A 25,213-nucleotide genomic window follows, 5' to 3' on the forward strand; every position below is an offset into this window, starting at 1 on the left:
AAGAATGTGCCCATTAGAAAGGGCTGCCCAGCTTGTTGTAGACTTAGGGATCTAAAGCTGATTAAGAGGTAGTTTCTGCCTTCAAGAGGCCTCAGGTCTGCAGGGATAAGTAGTAAGTCAGAAACTCAGGTGGAGTAGGATAAACACTGCAGTCAAGGCAGAAAGCACTGTGTGTACACAGACGAGGTGAGCAGGCAGTGCCCAAAAAGAGGGGATGTGTCCCCTGGATTTGGGAGGAAGAAAAAGTGTTAGAGGACAAAGGGGGAAAGAATTCTACGCAGAGAGAACAGCCTGCACAGAAAGGACCAGAGCCATGGGCAGCCTGGCGCATCTCTGCAGGCTACAAGTGGCTCAGGGTGGCTGCAGGAGGGGGGATTTGAAGAAGGGGGAGAGTGGAGGGACACGAGAGGCTGGCTGAGCTAGGTCATGCAGAACCCAAGGGCAGAGGCTCAAATGGTGAGAAGTTTGCCTTTATCCTGAAAGCTCAGAGAGCCGCTGAAGGCTTAGACCAGGATGGAATGATGTAATTTGCATCTTGGAGGGCCTGATGCAGAGATTCTGCTGAATAGAGCAAGATGGGGGCCAGGCAGACCAGTCAGGAGCTGCCAGTGTGGCTGAGGAGACAGATGATAGCGTCCTAGGCCAAGGCAATGGCAGCTGGAAAAGAGAAAGGGGGCTTCTATTTGAGGGGCTCCCGAAGATCATGTCTGAGTGCCTCATTCTCTAAATCTCAGGCCAACAGTGACAGGTGAGGTTAGCATGGAGGGCGTACAGGAGTATATTATTTACTTCTGTTCATTTTTCCCCCCAGGCAAAGACTCATACTACTCTGAGAATAAAAATAATCTGTTTATAGAAAAATTGGGAAATACGTCCAATTTGACTAGCTGGCTGGACAGCCAGAAGCCTAGCCCATTATGGGGTAACAAGCATCTTTTCCCATTGTGGAAATTCCATCTACTTTTCCATGTGTTTTTCATCACACTCAGAGATTCTCAATGGGGCTCAGGCAGGAGATAGAAAGCATTTTGCCCCCCAGGGGACCTCTGGCAAGGTCTGAAGGCATTTTTTAGTTTTAACACCCTGGATAGGGGGTGCTTTTGGGATCTAGCAGGTAGACACCAGGGATGCTGCTAAACATTCTACAATATACAGGACAGACCCTCCATGACAGAGAATTACCTATCTCAAAATAGTAATCCTGCTGAGCTTGAAAAACTCTGCCCTAGATGAGTAAATAAATGAGTGTAAACTAAAACGACAAGCCTCAGGAAACCTCTCCCCTAGGCAGGGCAAAGGGACCCTTGAATCATCAGAGCCAAGTTGGAAAAAGAGTATGTGAGGGGAGGTACCTGAATCAGGAAGTGTTCTAAGAGGTTGCAGTTCTACAAATGAGCCGAGGGCTTGAGGCTTCCTTCCTGGGAGAAAAGGACCTTTACAGGAGATCCACAGTGCATGAACCAAAGACGTCTATGACCCCCAGAGGGAAGCCCCAAGGTCAGAGGCTCCTGGAAGCACCCAGGCCCAGATATCAGCCCTGATAGCAACTGGCACCAGCAAAAGGAGGTAGGAGGCATCCTGCTGGAATCACTCCCAAGGTGCGAGTGTATTCCCTGCTGAGCATTAAGGCCATGGTTGGCCCCTGTAACTGCCAGAGAAGGTGAATGGTCCCCCCAGGTGTGTCAGTGGGGGAAGTAAGCTAACCATTAGGAAACAATGGACCTGACCTGAAATACAGCTGACAAATGTGTCAAATGAGGAGGGAGAAAGGGGGCAGTGCTGTGCTGGCCCTCCAGGTGGGTGGGGCTTCTGTTCTTCCTCTCATCTTCTCAGGCTGCTATGGTCTGAACCTCGGTGCTGTCCACCCTAAATTCTTATGGTGGAACCTAACCCCCAAAGTGAGGTCAGGTCTTTGGGAGGTGATCGGGTCCCAAGGGCAGAGCCCTCACAAATGGGATTTGTGCCCTTTTATGAGGCTGGAGGAAGCTTGTCTGCCCCCTTTTACCCTTCCATCACATGAGGACACATAGCAAGTGTCATCTGTGAGGAACAGGCCTGGACACCAAATCTGCTGGAGTCTTGGTCTTAGACTTCCCAGCCTCCAGTACTTTCAGCAATACATTCTGTTGGCTATAAATTACCCCTTCTAAGGTATTTTGTTATAGCACCCCGAATGGACTGACAGCTGCCATTTTGGGGCCCTGAAATTACTCAAGAATGGCAGGAGGCCCTGTGGAGGCAGGTCTGTGGTCAGCTGGGGACATCCTTTCTCATCCCAGAAGCCAGGGAAAAAGTCATTGTCACAAGGACATACCTTCTCTGGGCGCCCTGACCCTGGACTGATCTCCACTGGGCTTCTTTACTGGGCCTACCAGAGCAAAGGTGACATCGGGCAGAACTGGCACCACCATGGCTCTTACACTTCTAGTTGGGTCATCAGTGCTCTCTCACACCCTTGTATCTGTTATCCTGGCTCAGCATAAACAATTAGAGAAGATGGAGGGGGAGCAGAAGCCTATTTTGTCTAGGGTGGTCAGGGAAGGCATATAGACTGAGACCGGAAAGATGCAAAGAAACCAGCCATGTGGCGATCTGGGGGAAGAGCCTTCCAGGCAGAGGCAGCAGCACTGCAGAGGTTCTGAGATGGAAAAGCGTGACTCGTAGGAACTGTCAGAAAGTCAGTGGGCTAGAGCAGGGAAAGAGAGCTTCGAGAGGAGGCTGTAGAGGCAGGGAGAGGCTGGATCACATAGGACCTTATGGGCCTGACTGGGACTCTGGATTTTATTGTAGGTGAGATGGGACCCCACTGGGGAGTTCACTCAGGCCTCTATGTGGAGACCAGACTGGAGGCTGGATTCCAGTCCATATAAGAGATGGTGGCTGCTTGGACCGGGGTGATAGCAGCAGCGGGAAAGGAGGGTTTGATGTGAGATGTGTTTTGGAAATTGATCAGATAGATGTTGCTGATGATTTGGATATAGGAGTTAAGAGAAGTGAAGAATCAAGGAAGACTTCTGCATTTCTGCGGTAAGTAACTGGCTGGATCATGGACCACTAACTGAGAGGGAAAACTGGAGGAAGCGGGAGAGAAAAATCAAGAATTCAGTTTTAGATCAACATGGACTCCACTGTCAGCCCAGTAGGGGAGGCTGATGGGGAAACATATGTTGCAGGGAAAGGTGGTATGTGCAGGGGGGACGGGAGACCTTACAGGATTCTCAGAAACCCTTGTCCAGTTGATCTTGCTTCTAATCTCACCTCTCTACCTTCATCCTGTTTGCTTCCCAGAACATATTCTTAATTATGCCACTCTTCTGCTCAAGAGCCTCTGATGACTTCTCATTCCTTATCAGATGAAGTCCAAACACCATGGCCTCGCCTAGGGTCTCAACCAACATTTCCAGTTTGAGAACAAATGTTGAACTAGGATAGCCTGTTGGCTGAGTACACACTGCCCTCTGGTGGCCAAACGCCCAATAGCTGCGTCTCCCTTAGGAGGGCACAGAACACTGCACACTGAGGCAGGGGTAGGGCCAAAGCCCATCTCCAGGTCCTGCAGCAAGTTAACTCCCAAGCGATTTGCTTTTGGACAGCTGAGCCTGCAGCAGGGCCACGGCCTTCCCTGTTGCACCCCTGTGGACTGGAGGCTGCATACACCTTGGGAGCAGAGAGGACTGTGAGGAGAGCTTCCTCTCAGTCCCTGAGGCCAGCTAGCCAATCATGGAAGAAGAGACAGAAGGTCTGAGAGGCCAGAGTGTTGCAAATGGCTTCTTACCTCCTGAATCTGTTCCTTCATCACCCTGATCTCATTTTCTCGAGGTTCTATTTGCTTCTTCAGCTCCTTTATTTTGTAGTCAAGCACAAACTTGAATTTCCCCAGTTCTTGATTTTTCTTTTTCAGATCATAAATTCGCTTCTCCTGGGGGTGAGAAGAGACAGAAGTGAGAGATATCGTAAGGCTCTGGTATACTGCAGCCCTTTAGGGCAAAGAGCACGAAGCCTGTGACTCTCCCGGTTGAAGAGGTCAACCAGGAGACTCCTCTCCTCTCTTCGTCAGTACAGAGGCTGGCACTCTCCCCACGGGGCTACAGCACAGACCCCTCAGCTTCTGTACCAGGACTCTCATGCATCACTCACTCATTCATATTAGGTTGTGAACAATGGTATTTTCTAACGATGGCCCCCACAGCATCTCCCACCCCACACTCCAGCTGTTCTCCAGCGTGACCTTGCTGCTTCTCCATCAGGAGGTGGAAGTGAATCCCCTTCCCTTGCATTTGCCTGGACTTGTGACTTGTTCATAACCCAAATAATGCAACAGAAGGGAGACTGTGTGGCTTCCAAGGCTAGGCCAAAAAAGGCTAAGCAGTTTTTACCTGGCTCTCTTGGGACACCTGCTCTGGGGGAGGCCATCTGCTATGTAAGAAGTCCAACTATACTGAGACATCCAGGCTGGTGGGGACATTAGGGACTCTGGTCAAAAGACCCAGCTGAGCCTAGCCTCCCAGACATCCCTGCCAAGGTGCCAGACATGTGACTGAAGAAGCCACATTGGATGTTGATCTTCCAGCCTTCAGCTATTTTGAGTCACCCCCAGTATTCCCAGCTGAGGCCCCAGACATCGGGGACAGAGATAAGCCACTCTGTTGTACCCTGTCCAGATTCCAGACCTGTGGAACCTGTAAGCAGAATAAAATAGTTGCTTTCAATCACTAAGTTTTTCCTTTTGAGACAGGGTCTGACTCTGTCACCCAGGCTGGAGTGCAGTGGCAAGATCTCAGCTCACTGCAAACTCTGTCTCCCAAGTTCACGCGATTCTCTTGCCTCAGCCTCCTGAGTAGCTGGGATTACAGGCATGTGCCACCACTCTCGGCTAATTTTTGTATTTTTAGTAGAGACGGGGTTTCATCATGTTGGCCAGGCTGATCTTGAACTCCTGACCTCAATGATCCACCTCCCTCTGCCTCCCAAAGTGTTGGGATTACAGGCGTGAGCCACCACACCTGGCCTCAGTCACTAAGTTTTAAGGTTAATTCGTTGCATGGTGATAATAATCAGAACATAAATATATCCATCTCTCAAACATTTACTGAATGAAGATCTTTTGCCAAGTATTGGGTTTCCAAATATAAATACAGCACAGTCCCTTGCCCTTAAAAGAAAACACTAGCTGGGAAAGAAGATACAGAAGCAAATCTAAGCCTAAAACGTGACAAATGTTGTAAAAGAGGAAAGCACAGAAGGCAAAGTATATATTGAGGGTGCTGAGAATGACTGGCTTGAGAGCCAAGTGGTGGTTCATGGGGGAAGTGAGAGGTGAGGCTGGGGAAATAGAGGAGGGAGGTAAGGGTCTTCGTGTTAGGGGAAAGAGTTCAGAATTTATCTCCTAGGCAATGGGCTGGCAAACTACAGCCTATGGGCCACATTTGGCCTGCTGTCTATTTCTGTAAAGCTTTACTGGAACACAGCCAAGTTCATTCATTAATGTTTTGTTTATGGGTGGTTTCACTCTACAGCAGCAGTGTTGATTCATGTTGATTCGTTGAGACAGACCACATTGCCTCCAAAGCCAAAAATATTTACTACCTAGGCCTTTACAGAAAGAGCGTGCTGACCCCTGCTGTAGCAATGGGGAGCTGTAAGGGCTTTGAGCAGGAGAGTGGCGGCATTGCACCTGCATCCTGCCAGTCCATGGTGATGGAAGGTGGGAAATGAGCCCATTAGACTGCTCATTAGACTGCTTAGGAGGCTGTTGCCATTTTCTAGGTGAGGAGACCTTCATCTCTTTCTTGTCAAAGCCCCCTTTGAGAATCTGAACAGAACTTTGGATCCTCCCTAAAAAATAAAATAAAATAAAATAAAAATAAAAAGCCCAGATACATACACCGACACTCACATGCAGAAATGACATCTAGGCATGATCCCATGTAATCCTTACAAGACCCCTTGAGGTGGTGATCATCCCCATTTTATAGGTGAGAAAATGAAGGCTTAGAGAAGTTGCTCGAGGTGCAATGGCCAGTAAATGGAACCTGTGCCGGACCTAGTTCCCTAACACTGAAGCCCATGTTCTCGGCCCTTGGAGAATTCCTCCTGCCTCGGGCCATAGTGGCAGAGGCGATGGAAAGGAGGGCACGGAATCTGGATGTGCTCAGGAGGATGATACTACATGGTCTGCCCCACAGAATGTGATGTCTCTGTCATCTGAGTGTTTTGTAAGAAAGGCATCCCAAAAGTGGAAGCAGCCTCCTGGACAGGGTCAACCCCAGGAGAGTCCCTCTGCGACAGGGGGACCATGTGGGCAGTGTGGCAAGTGAGTTGCCCCCAGTCCATGGGGGAGCGCCTCCGAGGATGCCTGGAGCAGTGGAGTCAGCTGACTCAGGTTCTTATCGCAGCCTGTCACCTATTGAAGTGTGTGACCCCTGGGCAAGATACCCAGCCTCTTGGAGTTCAGCTTCCCGAACCATAACACTGGGTTCTCAGGCCCCCTGGGTTGTTGGCAGAACTGAATGCGATGTGTTGACAGCGATTAGCCCAGTGCCAAACACACAAGAGGCACTTCATTGACCGCTGGTTCCCCCATCAAGTTACAGAAATGCGTCCTGAGAAGCTAGGGACCCTCTCTCCCCTGAGCTTTGCCTTCCTTGCCTTGGCCCATCTGGCCGTAGCTGAGGGAGGACAGAAGGAGAGCTGTCACCTTGTCTTGAATAGTCTCGTCTCTTTCCTGGATCTCTCGCTTGAGGCCTTGGATGTCCTTCTCCAGAGACTTAATGACTCCTTGCAGCTTCACCTGCTCTCCTTTTAGGGTCTCGATGTCATTGGTTCGTTCTTCAATCTCCTTCTGCAGGCTGCTGAACTAGAAAAGCGAACGGCAACACCAAAGACCACTAAAGTCAGAACTCATCTCCACTCCTCCCACTGTCTTGATGTAAGGGGTTCCCCACCGCCGGCCAACTGTGATCTGAATCGCCCCACCTTCCGTGGCCTGAAAACACTTAGCACTCAACATTTCTGGGATTTTAGGAGTGAATATTTGGAGAATCTGGGACAGTTCAGGAATTTCCCAGGCCAAATGGATGATGTAGTATTCTGTCCCATAACATCCAGGCCCATTCCCCTATGAGAGGACTGTCTGTCTTCACGAGAGGTTCCGGAGACCGGTACGCCAAGTGGACCGGAGACTTCTGTGACCACACTGATCTTGAAAGTCTGGGATCCACACTGCATCAAGGTCACAGAAAGTGGGCTCTAACTGATGAGCCATCTGAGCCATGACCAAGAAGGGAGGACTGATTGTCCCCTGGATTTACTAGTGTGCTTTCTAATAGGAAGAAACTCGAGCTTGCTTTGAACTTAGCTTCTCCAGGGCTAAATGTTTTGGGGAAACTGAGTTGAATCCTCCCTCACCCTCAATGGTGAGTGAACTAAAAACATCTTCCTCACTTTGTAAACCAAGCATCCTACACCCCCATTCCCTCTTCCACCCGTAGTGCTGAACAGGAGCCGCCCACGACTCCCTGGACCAAGAGCCTGAGGATGCCTCCAGGCCAAGACTTCATCTATCTCATCCCCAGAAGACCTTATTTCCATTACCATTGGAGGGCTAGCTCTGAAAACATTGACTGAATCCTACTTGCCAATAAGTGAAAACTAGAAAGCCTCTATCTGCACACAGGGAACCCCAATATCCTGTGAAAAGGAGAGCAGGGACGCCCGTGTGGCTGCCTTTCCAAGGACGTGGTGGGGAGGGTCCATCTGCGTGAGTGTGCACTGGCTCGTGCTCTTCTCCCAGCCTGCTTGCTGAAGATGGGGACAGGCAGGACCCCGGCCAGGCTCCCCAGGCTGGTCAGTCCACCCACCCCAGCTTTCTCTGCAACACCCTCGCCCACCCCAGGTCTCTTGGAGAACAGCCTGCTACCTTCTTCCTCATGATGCCTGTTTCTCCCTTGAGCCGCAGGTTTGATTCCTTTTCATCCCGAAGCTTTTTCTCATACTTGGTTTTGATATCTTGGATTTCTCGGTCTTCATCTTCTTCAATCTGCTTCTTAGTCTCTTCAAATTCCCGCAGCTGCTGCCTGACGTCTTCCTGTGCCTGGCTCGGAGAGAGTGGGCGTGTGGTCAGGGGAGAAGGGACTCCCGCACCTTTGTGCCCACAGGGCTTGAGGTGAGATGAGCATGGGGACCTGTCCCAAGGAGTGGGAGGCGAGTGTCATTCCAGAAACGGAGACCATGGCCACAGGGCCCTTGACCTGTCCACCTTCTTCCCCTCTGTCCTCTCTTCCTGCCTCCCCTCTTTTCCTACCAAATCAGGCCTCATGCTCCGCCACTTCAACCCCAACCTTTCCAACACCCCATCCCTGTTCTTCTTTGGTCTTGTTCACTGGAAACCCAGGCTTCCCATATTTTTCTCTCACAGAACTTGTGACAATCGTAATGTTATATTTATTTGCGATGTTATTTGGCTCTCTCTCCCATTAGATACAAGTTCCTCGGGGGTAGAAACCATGTCTGTCCCAGTGCACAACACATCCTGGCATACAGTGGCTATGCCATGGAGATCTGAGTGAATGGGTGGCTTTTCTCTGGGAAAGGGAGGCACAGCATGGCTTCCTGTGAGTACCTCTTCCAGGAGGGTGGTTTTCTCCTGCAGTTTGGCCTCGTAAAACTCAGTCAGCTCCTCCAGAGCCTGGCTCTTGGTCTCATCATTATCCCGGAGCTGTTTTTCATATTCTTCCTGCATCCTCTGGGACTTGAGCTGCAGCTCCTGGTACTTCTCATATTCTAGAAGCAACTTTTGGTTGTTGCAACATTCTGGAGAGAAGCAAGGAAGGTATTTAAGGTGGGAGAGCAGCACCCGCCTGAGGGACACCCAGGAGCCTTGGGCACTTTCCCATTCCTTCCAGCACCAGCTGGAGCAGCTGCCTCCAGAGCCAAGATTCAAATGCCTGCCTGGCTTTCTCACCGCCACCCCCTCATCCCATCATCTCATCAGGTAGCCAAACTCCCTGCCTGCCTGCTCTGGGAAGAAAAGTTTCCAGGAAAGCACAGAGTGGTATTTGGGGACTCAGGGCCAAGAAGAATATCCTGAGTGTGAAAACTAGGTATTAGGACCCCCACTTTATAGAAGAGTAAAGTGAGGCTCGGTAAGGTGAGGTGACTCCCTAGAGCACCTGGCAAGAACGTGGTGAGCCTGAGACGATCAGGTTCCAAACTTGAACTTTTCCATGTCTCCTGCTTTCATGTAACAGGTGTTTAATGTGCTGAGTGAATGAGTAAAACACAGAAGTAAAACCACCGTGAGTTCCAGGGGATACATGTAGCCTGTTTTTAGACAAAGCTATATTCCCTGAGACTTCTACCGTGTCTGGGGGACTCTCAAGTGTTTCCCCATAACCTAGCTCTTCCAACCCTAACCAACGAGGCCTCTACTTGTGGGCTCACCCAGGTCTTGCAGTTCCCGGCTTTGCTTGTCTAGGAGGTCTTCTATGTGCTCACGGTGATAAACATCCTGCTTTTCTTTTTCTGTTCTTAAGACCTAAAACAGAGTCACATTTCCTCATTTACACACATCTGCTGAAAGCACCACTAAGGCAAGAACTCACTTTGCAAGTTACACCCTCCTTCACTCACAGACATTTCTCAAGCCCTTATTTTGCACCAAGCACTGTTCTATGAAGCAACAACCACATTGTCACCTTTTATTTATGTTGTATTCTGCTCAAAAAGCTCTATACTGTTCCTATTTCTATTCTTGCTACTAAATGGGTTTGTCAATGATGAGTTCAGTTTTGGACACGTGTCAAAAGGACTTCTGGATGAAAAAGTAGGGATACATTTGAATCCTCTGTTGCCGGCACATTGCTGTCAATGAAATCCTTGGGTGTGTTCATGGGTAAAGCTTCTGAGCAAGTGTTTTCTTTAACTGAGTAGGAAAGCTTTCAGGCTTGGGGGGCGAGTTGGAGGTGGTGTGCCATCTTCAGGACCTAACTTTGCGCCTGGCTTATATACAGCACCAAATAGCTGTTTGTTGGCTAAAAGAATAAAATTATAAAATGAATTAATTAATACAATTAATAGCCAAGGTTTTTCTTTCTTTTTTTTAGCCAAACTTTATGACCCATAGACATTAAAGAAACAAATATCCCTCAAGCACATAATTGGGAATTTTTTTAGGGGGTGAGGGACAGGGCCTCACTCTGTCACCCAGGCTGGAGTGCAGTGGTGAGATCATGACTCACTGCAGCCTCCACCTCCCAGGCTCAAGCAATTCTCCCATCCCAGCTTCCCAAGTAGCTAGAACTACAGGCACATGCCAGCATGGCAGACTCATTTTTTATTTTATGTTGGAGACAGGGTCTCACTATGTTAACCATGCTGGTCTCAAGCTCTCGGATGCAAGCGATCCTCCTGCCTAGGCCATCCAAAGTGTTAGGATTATAGGGGTGAGCCACCTTGCCCAGCGGGGATTTTAGATAGGAGTCCAGATTTGTGTAGAACAAAGAAAAGAATCTGGGAGAGTCCCGGACCAAATCTAACTATGTAAAGGCCATGCAGACTAATTTTATTTAACTTCCTGACAATCCAGGAATCGGTATTCTGCTAGTTATTCTCCATCTATGCTTTGATTTTCTTATTTTTTTGCTTTGTTTTTCTTTTCTTTTCATTTTGTTTTAAAATAAGTTTCTCCTAATCATAATTCTCATTGTAGAGAATTTAGAAATTACAAAAAGGATAAAAAACAAAATTTAAATTATCTGTAATCTCAACTTCCAGAGATAATTATACTGTTATCTATTTTCTATATGTATTTTACTACTATAGATTAATTAATCTGTTAATACCACTAATACCGATTAATACCATTCACCATAAAGTGGTTTATATTCTGCTTTTTTTTCCACTTAGCAATTGATTGTAAGCATATTTATTTATTTATGTTTTTAGATGGAGTCTCTGTTGCCCAGGCTGGACCACGTTGGCCAGGCTGGTCTCGAACTCCCGACCTCAAGTGATCCGCCTGCCTTGGCCTCCCAAAGTGCTGGGATTGCAGGCGTCAGCCACTGTGCCCGGCCAGTTCCAGTTGTAAGCATTTCTGATATCAACAACTATGCTTTAAAATTGGACATTTTCACATATCTTACTGTTTGAGCATAGCTTGGGCAGTATATGCCAGTTGTGTCTTGAAAGTGGAAATTTCTTGTTATTTGCACTTGTTGGTCAGTCTCTTAAACAGACCTGGTTTTTTGTTTTCAAGGACTCCATTTCCTGGATGAACTTGTCTGTTAGCTCCTTAATCTTCTCAGAATAGTTCATGTCCTTTAGTCGGAGTTGATACTCATTCTCCATTTTTAATTCCTCCACACGAGTCTTTAGCTCCAACATAACCTGAGCCTTTGGGAGAAGGACAGAGAATCAAGAACACTGACAGTGAGGGTGAATCAGAATATTTAAACCTGCGGCCTTGACCTGAGACCTGCAACTCTGTCTAGCTTCAAACTCAATGTGTCTCAACTGGAACCTGTCATCTTTTCCCCAGAAGACACACCGGCTAAAAACGAGGAGACATATGAGCTTCCTCCTCTATCCTCAAAAAGTCCTTACTACATTGTGCTAGTAACGCTCTCATCTCTTTCAAGTCGGCCTAAACATCTCCTGCTTGATGAGGCTGACTTGGACCACATTGTTTAATTCTGCAACCCCTTCCCATTCCCAGGACCCATCACCTTTCTTACTCTGCTCTAATTCTTCTTATTTTCTTAGATCTTGCACTTTCTATAATTTACTTATTATTTTATTATTTTTATTCTTCTTTCCCCATTAGAACTTGCTCCACATAGACCAGAATCTTTGTAGGGTTTGTTTGCTGATATATCCCAAGTACTGGAACAGTGTCTAACACAGAGTAGGATCTCAGAAGATATTTACTAAAGCATGACTCCTGTCCCCATAGAACTTAGAGTCTACTGAGGCAGTCAGATAAACACATTATGACAAATCGTGGTAAGTGCCCAAAGCTGGGTCCCTCTTGATGTCTTCTTGGACTCACTTTCATTACTTTAAATCCTAACGCTTCTGTCTTGCTGGTTTTTATGCCTAATAAGTATCTTCTTACACTTCCTTTTTTCTTTATTTTATTTTGTAGACTTGGTTTCACTCTGTCACCCAGGCCGGAGTGCAGCAGTGTGATCACGGCTCACTGTAGCCTTGACCTCCTGGGCTCAAGTGATCCTCCCACCTCAGCCTGCCAAGTAGCAGGACTACCGGCATGCCCCACCACACCTTGTTAACTTTTATATTTTGCGTAGAGATGGGGGTCTCACTAGGTTGTCCGGGCTGGTCTCAAACTCCTGGGCTGAAGCAATCCTCCTGCCTCGGCCTCCCAAAGTGCTGGGGTTACAGGCCTGAGCCACTGCGCCCGGCCTAGTGTCTTCTCCCATCGTACTCACCGATGCCAAAGTTTTCTAAAAATACTGTAATACACACACCCTTCATTTCCTTAAAAAGTTAATGTTGATGACAAGAGTGGGTCAGAATGCAGTGTTTTCTTCTTGCTTACCTATGGGGAGACCCCGTGCATCCCTATCTCATCATTTCTGGTCTGTCTCCTGTACCACCTGTGAACGACTTGATATCAAGGAACCGGATTACACACATTTCTGCATTTCTGGCCAGCAGTCTAGTGAGGATCTGGTGCACAGGTAGTACTGAGATGAAGGATAAGCACAAATTGCACATGCAAAGTCAGAGAGGAGGGAGCAGGAATGCCTGGCCAGGGCACTCACTGCATGTGACATGGCACAGGTGGGATGCATAGGAAGGGGCAGCCAAGACTGCGTCAGACCATCAGGGGTCTGGTAGGCCATGCTAGGAAGTTTGGGTTTTATCCTAGAGGGCTTCCAAAGGTCCTCATCAAACCTGATCAGTCTGACTTTGGTGTTATAAAGATCTCTCCAATGGCGGTATGCAGCACGGACTAGATTAAGGAAGGACCAAAAGTAGCATGATGAATTGCTGGGGTGGGTGGGGGGCAACTGCATAGACCAGGTGAGAGACGGACAGGGTTTGGACTGAGGTAGGGGAGGGGACCGGAGAGGAATGGAGAGTTTGGAGAGAGTGAGTTTAGAGAAGGTAGTGCCTGATTGGATGTAGGGTGGAGAGGTAAGGATCATGGATGAAGGCTGTCTCCTAGGTAGAAGGGCCGGTACCTGAGGGTGGGGCTTGGCCTGTCTTGCTTCACCGCTTTATCCCCAGAACCTAGCATAAAACTAGCAACATGGTCAGCACTGAATGAATACTTATCAATGACCCCAGGGGTCTGCCCTGGCTAGTGGGATCTATTTATCCGTGGGAATGACCCGGCCTTTGACATGCTGTGTTTGAGGTCCTTGTTCAGCGTCCTTCCTTCATCTCTTCTCCACGTTGCTGCAGAGTAATCTCTCTGAGATGCAAATCATATTAAGTCATTCCCTAGCTTAAATTTATGAATGGTCCTTATGTGCAATGTGCAGCCTAATGCATGGTGTAAAAGGCCCCCTGACCTGTTTCTCTCCAGCTTCATCTTCAGCCCTTCTCTCTGGCACACCCTAACTAGGAGCAGCTTTGCAGATCACCACTCCCTCATCCCTCTGCACACACTCACTGCTCATTGCTCAGTGGCCCTTGTCCATTTGTTCTGGAAGGCTCTGAGCAAGGCTCATGTCCTCTGGCACCACCTGGCCTGAGCCAAGTTCCTTCCCCTGTGCTCCCACGGCATTGTTCTTTCATGACACTTCATTCGGCTGCACGTTTAATTCCCTTCTTTATGATACTTGGCATGCCCTCTTCCCAGGCTATCAGCTAAAGGATGCTCTATGTCTTTTATCTCTATAATCCCAGACCTTAGTATAGTGTCAGGTACACAGCAGACCCCTCTGTAAATCCTAGGCAGAGAAGGTAAATCATGGCCTGAGAGTTACATAGACTATAATAGAATATAAAGAGAGCTGAGAATTCCGGGAACATGCTTTTAAAGGGACAGGTGGAGGAAGAGCCAGGACAGGAGTGGGGAGGAGGAGTCAGAAAGGTTTACAGGGAACAGAGTGTGGTCACATGGATGGTAAGACAGAAGGGAGTTTCAAGAAGAAGTGGTACATGCGCGAGTCATTTCCAGCCTGGCAGTGGTACTGTCAGGTCCATCTGGGGGCTGTGGTCAGAAGGCAGCTTGGGCACCTTCAGGCCTTTGGTTTAGCCTGCTGTCTCCTATTTGGCCTCTTCCCCTACCCTCTGGGAAGAACAGAAAAGATAACAGAGAAAAGGAGGGGTTCTTTCTGCAGCAGGTCAGGCTCCCACTCTCACGGGGCCCTCCCTCATCTTTCCCCCTCTTTGCTTTTCCTGCAGAAAATTCTAGGGAGCTCTAGAAGGGATCTCCAGCACATGCCAGAGGCTTGTCACCCTGCTTTGTGGCAGTGTTGCATTGCTGCTCTGATGGCTTTACTTGTTTCTATCCCTCACCTGACTGTGAGCTTCCTGGTCATGTCACAGGGCCCATACCTGTCTTTTCACACATGCATCCCCAGTGCCTAGCAAATGGCAGGTATTCAATAAACACAGTTAAGATTCTGGACAAACAGCAATGACTGTGTAGTTCTGTGATCCTCCATGAGCCTTGTGTGTTTATCATCCATTCAGTTTCTCCCTTAGGGAGCATAGCACAGAGCTATGCACTCACATCTCTGCAAAACGCACCTTTATGAAATGTTCACTGCATCAACAGGAAGGAAGGGATGTTCCTTTGGTATAGTGATTAAAGGAGGGGGCTCTAGATTAAATCTGGATTAGAACTCTGGTCCTATTAGTTTATTAGCACACTGACTTTGGACACGTCCCTCAAGCTCTCCTAATTTGTTTTTTGAAACATGGGGAGAATGACAGTATCTTCTTCATAGAGATGTTGTGACATTTATATGAGAATATACTTTACTTTTGTAAATATTTATTGATTGTCTTCCATGTGCCCAGCATGTGCTAGAAACTGTTGGTCATAAGAAAACTGTATGTTTCATTGTTCTTGGTTTCAAAGAGTAGGAAGAGGAAAACCAGATCACAGAATAAAAGCAAAGCACAGTGTAAGTCAAGATGATCACATGGCAGAAAGACAGGCAGAGTAGGGTGGACAGTGGCAGTGAGGAGGAGAGCTTGGTTGTGTGGACAGCACATGTGCAGGGAGCTGTGGGGGTCTGCACTGGGCACAGGGTGTAGCCAGGCTATAGAGGGCCCTGGTACTGGACCCGCATTTGAATGCAGTCCGGTAAGGAATTCCATGTCCCTCTTCATTAGATCCAGTTCTTACCTTTTCTTCCATGTCTGTTTTAGTCACAAGCACCTCTTCGGCAAAGCCCACCTCCCTCTCTCGCTTGATTCCCCGGCCATCCTTATCAAAGACCTTCCAGGTGAACAGGCAGCCATCCTCAGCAGCAGTCAGCAGGAATTGATCATCAAAGGTAAGCAACATCTGAAGAGAAAAAGATCATGGCCAGGAAGCTTTCAAGGCCACAGATGACCAGGGCTGCGCCAGCTGTTGTGCAAGGCTTCTCCCCATGCAATCCTGGGCACGGCCTCACAGTGGGGTAAACTAGATCCCAGGTAAGAATGAGACAGGAGCCCTCACAGGCATCTCTTAATGAATAGAAGAAGCAAGGTTATGTTTGCATTCCCTGTGGATTTGGAATCTGAAGAGTCAGCTATTATCTAGAATATATAAGGAACTCTCAAAAACTCAACAGTAAAAAAGCCAAACAATTCAATCAGAAAGCAGACAAAAGATATGGAGACATTTCACCAGGGAAAATATACAGATGGCAAGTAAGCACGTGAAGAGATGTTCCACATTATTAGCCATTTAGGAAAATGCAAAATTAGGACCATGATGAGATATCACTCCACACCCATTAGAACAGCTAAAATAAAAAAACAGTCACAACACCAAGTGCTGGCAATGACGCAGAGAAACTGGGTCTCATACATTCTTCGTGGGAATGGAAAATGGTACAGCCATTCTGGAAAATAGCTTGGCAGTTTAAAAAAAAAAAACCTGAATATACACTTACCATATGATTCAGCAATTATACTCCTGGGCATTTATCCCAGAGAAATGAAAACTTATTTCCACACAAAAGCCTGTATGTGACTGGTCACAGCAGCTTTATTTATAATAGCTGAAAACTGGAAAAAATTAAAAATATCCTACAATAGGTGAATGGCTACACAAACTGTGATTTGCTTTTCGTGGAACACTACTCAGCAATAAAAGGAATAAACTATGACTGATACACAACACAACTTGGATGGATTTGAAGGGGATTAAGCTGAGTGGAAAAAGCCACAATCAGGACATTAAGCTAAAAAGCTTCTGCACAGCAAAGGAAATAATCAACAGAGTGAAGAGACAACCTGTCAAATGGGAGAAAATACTTGCAAACTATTACTCTGATAAAGACCAATATCCAGAATACACAAAGAACTCAAAAAACTCAACATTAAACAAACAAAAAAATCTAAAAATCTCATTAAAAAGTCAGCTAAGGGGCAGGCGCGGTGGTTCACACCTGTTATCGCAGCACGGTGGGAGGCCTAGGCGGGTGGATCACCTGAGGTCAGGAGTTTGAGACCAGCCTGGCCAACATGGTGCAACCTCATCCCTACTAAAAATATAAAAATTAGCTGGGCGTGGTGACAGGCACCTGTAATCCCAGCTACTCGGGAGGCTGAGGCAGGAGAATCTCTTGAACCTAGGAGGGGGAGGTTGCAGTGAGCTGAGAGTGCACCATTGCATTCCAGCCTGGGCGACAAGAGCGAGATTCTGTCCAAAAAAAAAAAAAAGAAAAGAAAAGAAAAAAAAAGTGGGCTAAGGACATGAACAGACATTTCTCAAAAGAAGACATACAAATGGCCAGTAAGCTTATGAAAAAATGCTCAACATCACTAATCATCAGGGAAATGCAAATCAAAACCACAATGAGATCCATCTTACCCCAGTTAGAGCAGGTATTATTAAAAAGACAACAAATACAACAAATAACAGATTCTGGCAAGAATGTGGAGAGAAGAGAACTCTTATACACTGTTGGTGGGAAGGTAAATTAGTGCAACCACTATGGAAAACGGTATGTAGACTTCTCAAAAAAACTAAAAATAGAACTACCATCCAATCCTGCAATCTCATTACTGGGTGTTTATCTAGAGGAAAGGAAATCAGTATATTGAAAGCATACCTGCACCCCACCCCCCATATTTATTGTACCACTATTTACAATAGTAAAGATATGGAATCAACCTAAGTGTCCATCAGTGGACGAATGAATAAAGAAAATGTGGTATATATACCCACTGAAATACTATTTGGCCATAAAAATGAATGAAATCATGTTTTTGCAGCAACATGGATGGAACTGGAGGTCGTGAAGTTAAGTGAAATATGTCAGGTACAGAAAAACAAATATTGTATGTTCTCATTCATATATGAGAGCTAAAAAATGTTGACCCTAGCTGGGCGTGATGGCATGTGCCTGTAATCCCAGCTACTTGGGAGGCTGAGGTGGAAGAATCGCTCGAACCCAGGAGGTGGTGGTTGCAGTGAGCTGAGATCGTGCCATTGCACTCCAGCCTGGGTGATAGAGTGAGACTCTGTCTCAAAAAAAAAAAAAAAAAGTTGACCTCATGGAGGTAGAGAGTGGCATGATGGATACTAGGGAAAAGTGTATGGGTGGGTGGGGTGATAGAGATTGGTTAACAGATAAAAACATTAGATAGAAGAAATCAGTTTTCTTTTCTTTCTTTCTTTTTTTGAGACAGAGTCTTGCTGTGTTGTCCAGGCTAAGAGTGCAGTGGCACGATCTCCCAGCTCACTGCAACCTCTGCTTCTCAGGTTCAAGCAATTCTCCTGCCTCAGCCTCTTGTGTAGCTGGGATTACAGGCATGCACCACCATGCCTGGCTAATTTTTTGTATTTTTTAGTAGAGATGGGGTTTTCACCATGTTGGCCAGACTGGTCTCAAATTCCTGACTTCAAGTGATCTGGCTGCCTTGGCTTTCCAAAGTGTTGGGATTACAGGCATGATGCACGTGCCAGGTTGAAGAAGAAATAAGTTCTAATGTTTGATAGCAGAGTAAGGTGACTATAGTTAACAACAATGTATTGTATATTTTTAAATTGCTAGAAGAGAGGACTTGAAATGCCCTCAACACAGAAATCATAAGTACGTGAGGTGGATGGAAACCCTAAATATCCTGACCTGACCGTTACATGCTCTATGCCTGTAACAAAATATCACATGTACTTCATAAATATGTACAGATATTACGTATCAATAAAAAAGCCATTTTGAGAAGGCCATATACAGTATAATAGCATACGCAATTCTCAAAATGACAAAAGTTATGGAAATAAGAACAAATTAGTGGTTGCCAGGGATTAGGGATGATAGTCGAGAGGAGTGGTATGACTCTAAAGGGTAGATGGAGATCTCTGTGGGGATGGAACGGTTCTATATTGTGATTGTAGTGGTGGTTACACACACTGTGCATGTGAGAACTAATTCAGAAATACATATACACCATGGACCAGTGTCAATTTTCTGGTTTGATATTTTGCTACTGTTCTAGGAGATGTAATGACTGGGGGAAACTGAGTGAGGGGTACATGGGAACTCTGTGCTATCTTTAAAATTTCCTCTAAACCTGTAAGTATTTCAATATAAACAGTTAAAACAAAAGAGTTAACTATGAAAAATGTCTTCTCACAATCAGCAGTATGTGTCAAGAATCTTGAGAATGGCAATACTCTTGAATTCAGGAATTCTCTCAAGGAATTCAGTCTTAGGAGAGAATCAGAGATGCAAATATAAATTTGTAAACTGGGCTATTCACTATAGATCATAAGATAATTTAAATGCCTAATTGCAAGAGAAGAGTTAGTAAGTTACAGTCCATCACAGGATAGGATATTTGTGTAGCTACTAAAGTCATGCTTCTGAGAAATATTTAATTGTATGGACAAATGCTTACAGTAGTGTGAAGTTAAAAACAAGCGGGTCATGAGAGTGGCCTCACAGTATGATTTTAATTTTATTTAAAACACACACACATGGAAATGTAGAAGGAAATGCATGAAAGAAATGATGATGCCATTATGAGGATTTTTTTGTTTGTTTGTTTTTTTGAGACAGAGTCTTGCTCTGTTGCTCAGGCTGGAGTGCAGTGGCACCATCTCAGCTCACTGCAACCTCCGCCTCCCGGGTTCAAGTGATTATCCTGCCTCAGCCTCCTGAGTAGCTGGGACTACAGGACCCCGCCACCACGCCCGGCTAATTTTTTGTACTTTTAGTAGAGACGGGGTTTCACCGTGTCAGCCAGGATGGTCTCGATCTCCTGACCTCATTATCTGCCTGCCTTGGGCTTCCAAAGTGTTAGGATTACAGGCGTGAGCCACTGCGCCTGGCAAGGATTTTTATTTTAAAAATAAACATGCATTGCTTCTATAATCAGAAAAATAAATTCCTTACCCACAAAACTTAGCAGATCTGAAGGGAAGATGGGGAATATGTTGTAGTAATTTACTTTAGACCCAAGGCCCAGGCTTGGTACAGAAATGTTTTGTTTTATAATGAGAAACCTTTTCTTAATACAGCTAGTGTTGCAGGTAAGCCACTGTGGAGTTTGAGACATAATTCAAAACCTCAGGCGCTATGTCATTCAATCTGCAGAAAGAGAGAGTAAGGAAGAGGAGATGCACACCTTCCCAGTGCCTGTTTTTCAGGGGGTCAGTGTAGGTACAGACGTTGCTTTCTTTTTATGCACTATGAATAACCTTTAATTTACTATTGACTATGATTTCTTGGCAACCATTTCACATGCCAGTTAATTCTTTTTAATTTCATTTTTAAAATTGTGGTAAAATACATATTCTGTAAAATTTGCTATCTTAACCATTTTCAAGTGTACAGTTCGTGTTATTAAATACATTTGTAATGTTGGGCAACCATCGCCACCAACGACCCCCATAACCCTTTTGACTTGTAAAACCAAAACTCTATACCTATGAAACAATCACTCCCCATTCCCCCTCCCGCAGCCCCTGCCAACCACCACTCTGTCTTTGTGATTCTGACTGCTCTAAGTATCTCCTAAAAGTGGAATCACACTGTATTTATCTTTTTGTGGCCGGCCTTATTTAATTTAGCATAACATCCTCAAGGTTCATCCATGTAGTAGCACTTTGCAGAATTCCCTTCCTTTTTAGGCAGGATACTGTTCCATTGTACAGATATACCATCTTTTGCTTATGCATTGGTCTGTCGGTGGACACTTGGTTGCTTCCACGTTTGGACTGTTGAACACAGACACTACTTTATGAGAAGGGTGAATGGAAGGACAATTTACAAATGTGTACTCATGGTATTGCCCCTGGGGTGGCCTTTTGTACCCTCAGGGGCTAATCTTCAGGACTATGGCTCCTTTCAGTCCGGGTCATTCTCTGGAGAAGGAGGCACTGTGGTCAAGCGCAGGCCACACTCACAGTAGCTACGGCATCCACCAAATGGCCCCTTATTATGCATAATATTATGGTGAAAACGTCATACATACATTTTTAGGTGTATCTTTGATGATTTCCTAGGCTCAATTCCTGGAAGTAGTTTTAAACAAAGAGTATATTCATAGTCAATAGACAGTGATTCAATGAATGAGGGATGAATAAATAAGAGAGACGAAGGAGAGAGAAAAGACATTGGGAGGTTGAAGGGATGAACAAGGCATGTGGCAGAAGGTGTAGGACTGGGTTCCTGGGGAGAGGGCCCTACTCACCTTGGTGATAGGGCCGGCATGGGCCTGGTACTCATTGAATTCCTTCTGCAGAGGCAGAGGGTACTTCATGGCACGAATGGTTCCCACTGAGGTGCCCACAAACATCATGCGTCCAGAATGCGAGATGACAATGGTGGTGTAGGTGACGTCAAATGCCGATATCTCTCGAAGGATCTGGGACACAGGCAGCTCTGCTCAGTGTGAGGGGTCGAGCTGTGGCCTCCATGTCCTGGTACCATTGTCTCTCGCCCTCTCCTCTAACAGATCCCTAGGGGCCTGTCTTTAAAAAATGCTTTTCCTATCCCTTTTGGCATCCAGAATAGTGCCTAGCCCAAAAAAAATGGTGCAAGCTGGATATTCCTTGTTGTGTTGCTGGTAAATAACCAGTTTCATGAGTTAGGAATAATACCAGTAAAGAGAGATATTCATATAGCACTTACTATGTGCCAAGCACTGTTCTGTGCCTTCTCCATGTTGCAAGTCATTCAATCCTCACGAAACCCTCTGAGGCAGTTACTGTTATCCCTAGTCTACAGATGATGGACCATCTGTGTGACAAGGGACTTGCTTCAACTCATGTACCTAGGTGGGCTCCAGTCTCTGCTTTGACTGCTATGCTTGGGTGCATTTCAAAATGAGAATGGGCTATTGGTCATAAATGTATTCAGCAACATTTATTAATGCTCATTACATAAACAAAACTATACATGAGTCTCCCCTTATCCTCGAGGGATATGTTCCAAGATCCCCAGTGGATGCCTGAAACCACAGATAGTACTGAACCCTATATATACTATGTTTCTTTCCTATACATACATAACTATGATATGGTTTAATTTATAAATTAGGCCCAATAATACCTAATAATAAAATAGAACAGTTACATGAATACCGTATAAAAGCTGTGTGAATGTGGTTTCTCTCTCTCAAAATATCTTACTCACAGTATGGTACTCACCTGTTTTTGGACCTTGGTTGACCGCAGGTAACTGAAACTGTGGATAAGGCGGGACTACTTAATCAGAGCGCCCCTTCATTCCCTCACTCATTCATGCACTCATCTACCGGCCCACCTACACACACATTTACTGAACACTGTGCACCACACGGTGTGCCAGCTAGCAGGGCTGCCAAGAGGAGCAAAACATAGCCTTGCCCTAAAGGGGCTTTATTCTGGCACAGCACTGATAGCTGCCATTGAATTAGGACCGGGCTACTCGGGAGTACACAGGATAGTCACTATACTGTCAACTGTGTTCCAGCTGCAGGGAGACCTGCCTTGGGCTAGCTTGCTGCCATGGTATCTACACACTTTCCCAGGCACCAGTCACAGGAAAAGTGGGAGGAGCCAGCTGGAGGAGCGCACAGGGCATGTTTGTAGGACACATCCTTGCTGAGCTCCTCTCTTTTCCCTTCACTATTTGGAGCCTAGTGTAACTGTACAGTTTCAGAGTTTGGGGATTTCAAAAGAATACAGTGGCAAGCCTAGGTGATAGCAGCTAACTGCACAGTCATGCACTGCTTGATATGGGATACATGGTTAGGCTATTTTGTCACACAAACATCATGGAGTGTATTTACACAAACCTAGCTGTGACAGCCTACTATACACCTAGGCTATGTGGTAGAGCCTACTGCTCCTAGGTTACAAACCTGAACAGCATATGACTATGCTGAATACTGTAGGCAACTGTGACACAATGGAAAATATCTATATATCTAAACAGAAAAAGTACAGTGAAAATTTGGCGTTATAACCTTATGACATTACAATCTTACAGTCTATGTGGTCCATCATTGGTGTTACTCAGTGCATACTGTAGTTAGGTTTTTACCCCAGGAAAGTTAAGTGCAGACCAAGGGTAAGAGCGCAGTTTAGAGATGACATGACTTCCATGCCTGGAAGGTGGGAGAGAAGTTACAGACAGCAAGTAAAACAGAAATGAAAAAGAGGCCGCAATTGACAATTTCACCCAGTCAGGAAGGAAACTGAGCAGGAAATTCAGGGAGTGACGATAACTGAGCTAATCCAAAAGGAATGAGGAGCCTGATGTTATCTTGGGAAGAATGGGCCCTGTACACAGAGGCCCTCATTCCGTGCATACTTTCTGCTGTAAGCATGGGAGGCTGTCCCTGCAGATCTGTGCAGCAGCCCAGAGGCAGGGCAGGGGCAGACTCACAGAGGAATCCGCAATCTCCTTGAGGGTGTGGTCTGATCCAACAGCAAAGATAATTTTGGCATCCGGGGAGACAGTAACACAGTTGTAGCTGCAAGACTTGAGCACGCATTCTGTCTCTCTCTTTCCTGTGGACAGATTCCACTCATACACAGCACCATCTGTGCCACCAGAAATCAGTTTGCTATCATCTGCATTCCACACAATTGAGCGAATCTGCAGGAGAGGAAGGCATATCCAGTGAAGAGCATATACACACATACATACTAACACAGAAAAGGCTGCAAACTCCTCAGGTGCTCCACTAGACTGAGCAGAACATCCTTTCCTGTTGTAGGCCCTTCTGTCAGCACAAAACGTAGCTTCTTGTGAACGTACACATTCTGTTTTCTATGACACTTGCAAATTACTGAAGATGAGACACTCCCATTTCTTTTTCACGTTATGAACGTAAAGACTGAATCATACAGGTTTCTTAAGGCTAGAACCAACCAATTATTGCTGTTTTTTCAAAACATTTTTGACATAATTATATATTCACAGAAACTTGCAAAAACAGGACAGAGAGAGTGGACTTCTGGAATGGCAGGGTAAGGACCTCAACTTGACCTTCTCTCTGACAATGTAGGTTAACTGGTAAATATGATAAAAATAATCATGTAAAGTCTCTAGAAGGCTGGGTGCAGTGGATCACATCTGTAGTCCCAACACTTTGGGAGGCTGAGGTGGGAGGATCACTTCAGCCCAGCAGTTTGAGAATAGCCTGGGTAACATAGTGAAACCCTGTCTTCATAAAAATAATAAGCTGGGCATGGTGGCATGTGCCTGAGGCAGGAAGATGGCTTGGACTGGGGAGGCTGAGGCTGCAGTAAGCTATGAGTGTACCACTGTACTCTGGCCTCAGTGACAGAGTGAGACCCTGTCTAAAATAAAATAAATAAAATGTCTCTGGAAATTGTCCTCAGGGAATACAGCAAATGGAAAAACATTTATTCAAGAAAATCTGCTCAATCCCAGTAAGAACAGGGTCTGCAGCATTTGAGCCATGACTCGCTCTGTTACAGCCTCAGCTTCAGAAACTTCACTGCTGTGCACACTGGGCAGATGTGGCCAAGACAAGCGACTCCCTCTCCCCATAGCTCCCAGTCTTGGGCTATGGTTTCAGTCTAGAAAGGGAAACTGCTGGGATGTCTTATTCTTACCCCAGCCCCATGTTGCAGAAGCTCTATTCCAAGCAGGTGTGGCAGAGAGGGCTCAGACTCTCTTCCCCCCAGCCCATTCTCACTTGTTGGAAGAAGCTCCACTCCAAGCTCAGCATACTAAGAATAACTGTGCCCCAATGATTGCTGACCCAGTTTGCTCATAGAGTGAAAGATCCAAGCAATGAAGGGCAAGCCAAAAAGACCAGGGGCTTACACACATGCACATAAACACACACGCGCGCGCGCACATACACCTCAAGTGTCACTCACGGAAGTGAGATGTTACTCCTGGAAAAGCAGGTCCCCGCCCCAGCTCTGGTGCAGTGGAGCAAAGGTTCTGACCATGGGAAAGTCAGGTGCTAAGACAGGGAGCTCTCAGCTCTGCTTGAGGGGACTGACTTTATTTGGAATAGAACATGGAAAAGTCCATGGCTATGGGCATTGTCTAAAACAATGGAGATCTTGGTGGAAAGTGATTAAGAGGAGGCTGATAACTCCAGGATGTAAGCAAAATGATATAGAGGAGTGGAATTTTGATAGAACAAGTGAAAGGGACAGGGAAGAAGAGCCCTTCAGGGATAACAGACAACTCTAGGGGCTGGAAGGTCTTGTGTATGTGCTAGGCTGTGCTGATTCAGGTGCAGTCAGAGTGGGATATGGGGAAAACTTGAAAGCATCTCCTAAGCTACACAAAGACCCATTAACATAGGGCAGAGTCTCACTGGCACAATGGGCCTACCAAACACAACAGTCCACCAAACGCTGAACATTAAGCTCTCCCAACCCAGGGGCATCTCCTAGGAAGCCAGGCTTAAAAATGAAATCAGGCACCCGCCACCAAGCCCAGCTAATTTTTTGTATTTTGTAGCGCCACTGCACTCCAGTCTGGGTGACTGAGCGGGACTCCATCTCAAAAAAAAAAAAAAAAAAAGAAGAAATTATATTCATCCCTCACAGCCTGGAAGACTGTGCATGTCCAAGGCTGTACCCTCTTAT

The 25,213-nt window shown here is 46.1% G+C and overlaps 1 protein-coding gene across 5 annotated transcripts in view; it reads right to left on the reverse strand.

Annotated features, from left to right (window-relative positions):
- The window catches only part of CFAP57 (cilia and flagella associated protein 57), an 85,929-nt gene that overhangs the window by 26,996 nt on the left and 33,720 nt on the right, over positions 1-25,213 (reverse strand). For 4 of the 5 annotated variants that reach the window (XM_017881949.1, XM_017881947.1, XM_017881948.1 and 1 more), the window contains exons 10-18: positions 23,019-23,231; positions 20,839-21,012; positions 15,329-15,490; positions 11,236-11,391; positions 9,442-9,535; positions 8,621-8,811; positions 7,919-8,092; positions 6,698-6,856; positions 3,776-3,919 (exon numbers count right to left, since the gene is read on the reverse strand). In XM_017881949.1, the coding sequence (XP_017737438.1) occupies positions 3,776-3,919; positions 6,698-6,856; positions 7,919-8,092; positions 8,621-8,811; positions 9,442-9,535; positions 11,236-11,391; positions 15,329-15,490; positions 20,839-21,012; positions 23,019-23,231 (1,467 nt within the window). The remainder of the gene's footprint in view (positions 1-3,775; positions 3,920-6,697; positions 6,857-7,918; positions 8,093-8,620; positions 8,812-9,441; positions 9,536-11,235; positions 11,392-15,328; positions 15,491-20,838; positions 21,013-23,018; positions 23,232-25,213) is intronic. The other variant, XM_017881950.1, reaches the window with a different exon arrangement.

Source organism: Rhinopithecus bieti, unplaced genomic scaffold (genome assembly GCF_001698545.2).
Source record: "Rhinopithecus bieti isolate Rb0 unplaced genomic scaffold, ASM169854v2 scaffold_12155, whole genome shotgun sequence".
Classification (NCBI taxonomy): domain Eukaryota; kingdom Metazoa; phylum Chordata; class Mammalia; order Primates; family Cercopithecidae; genus Rhinopithecus; species Rhinopithecus bieti.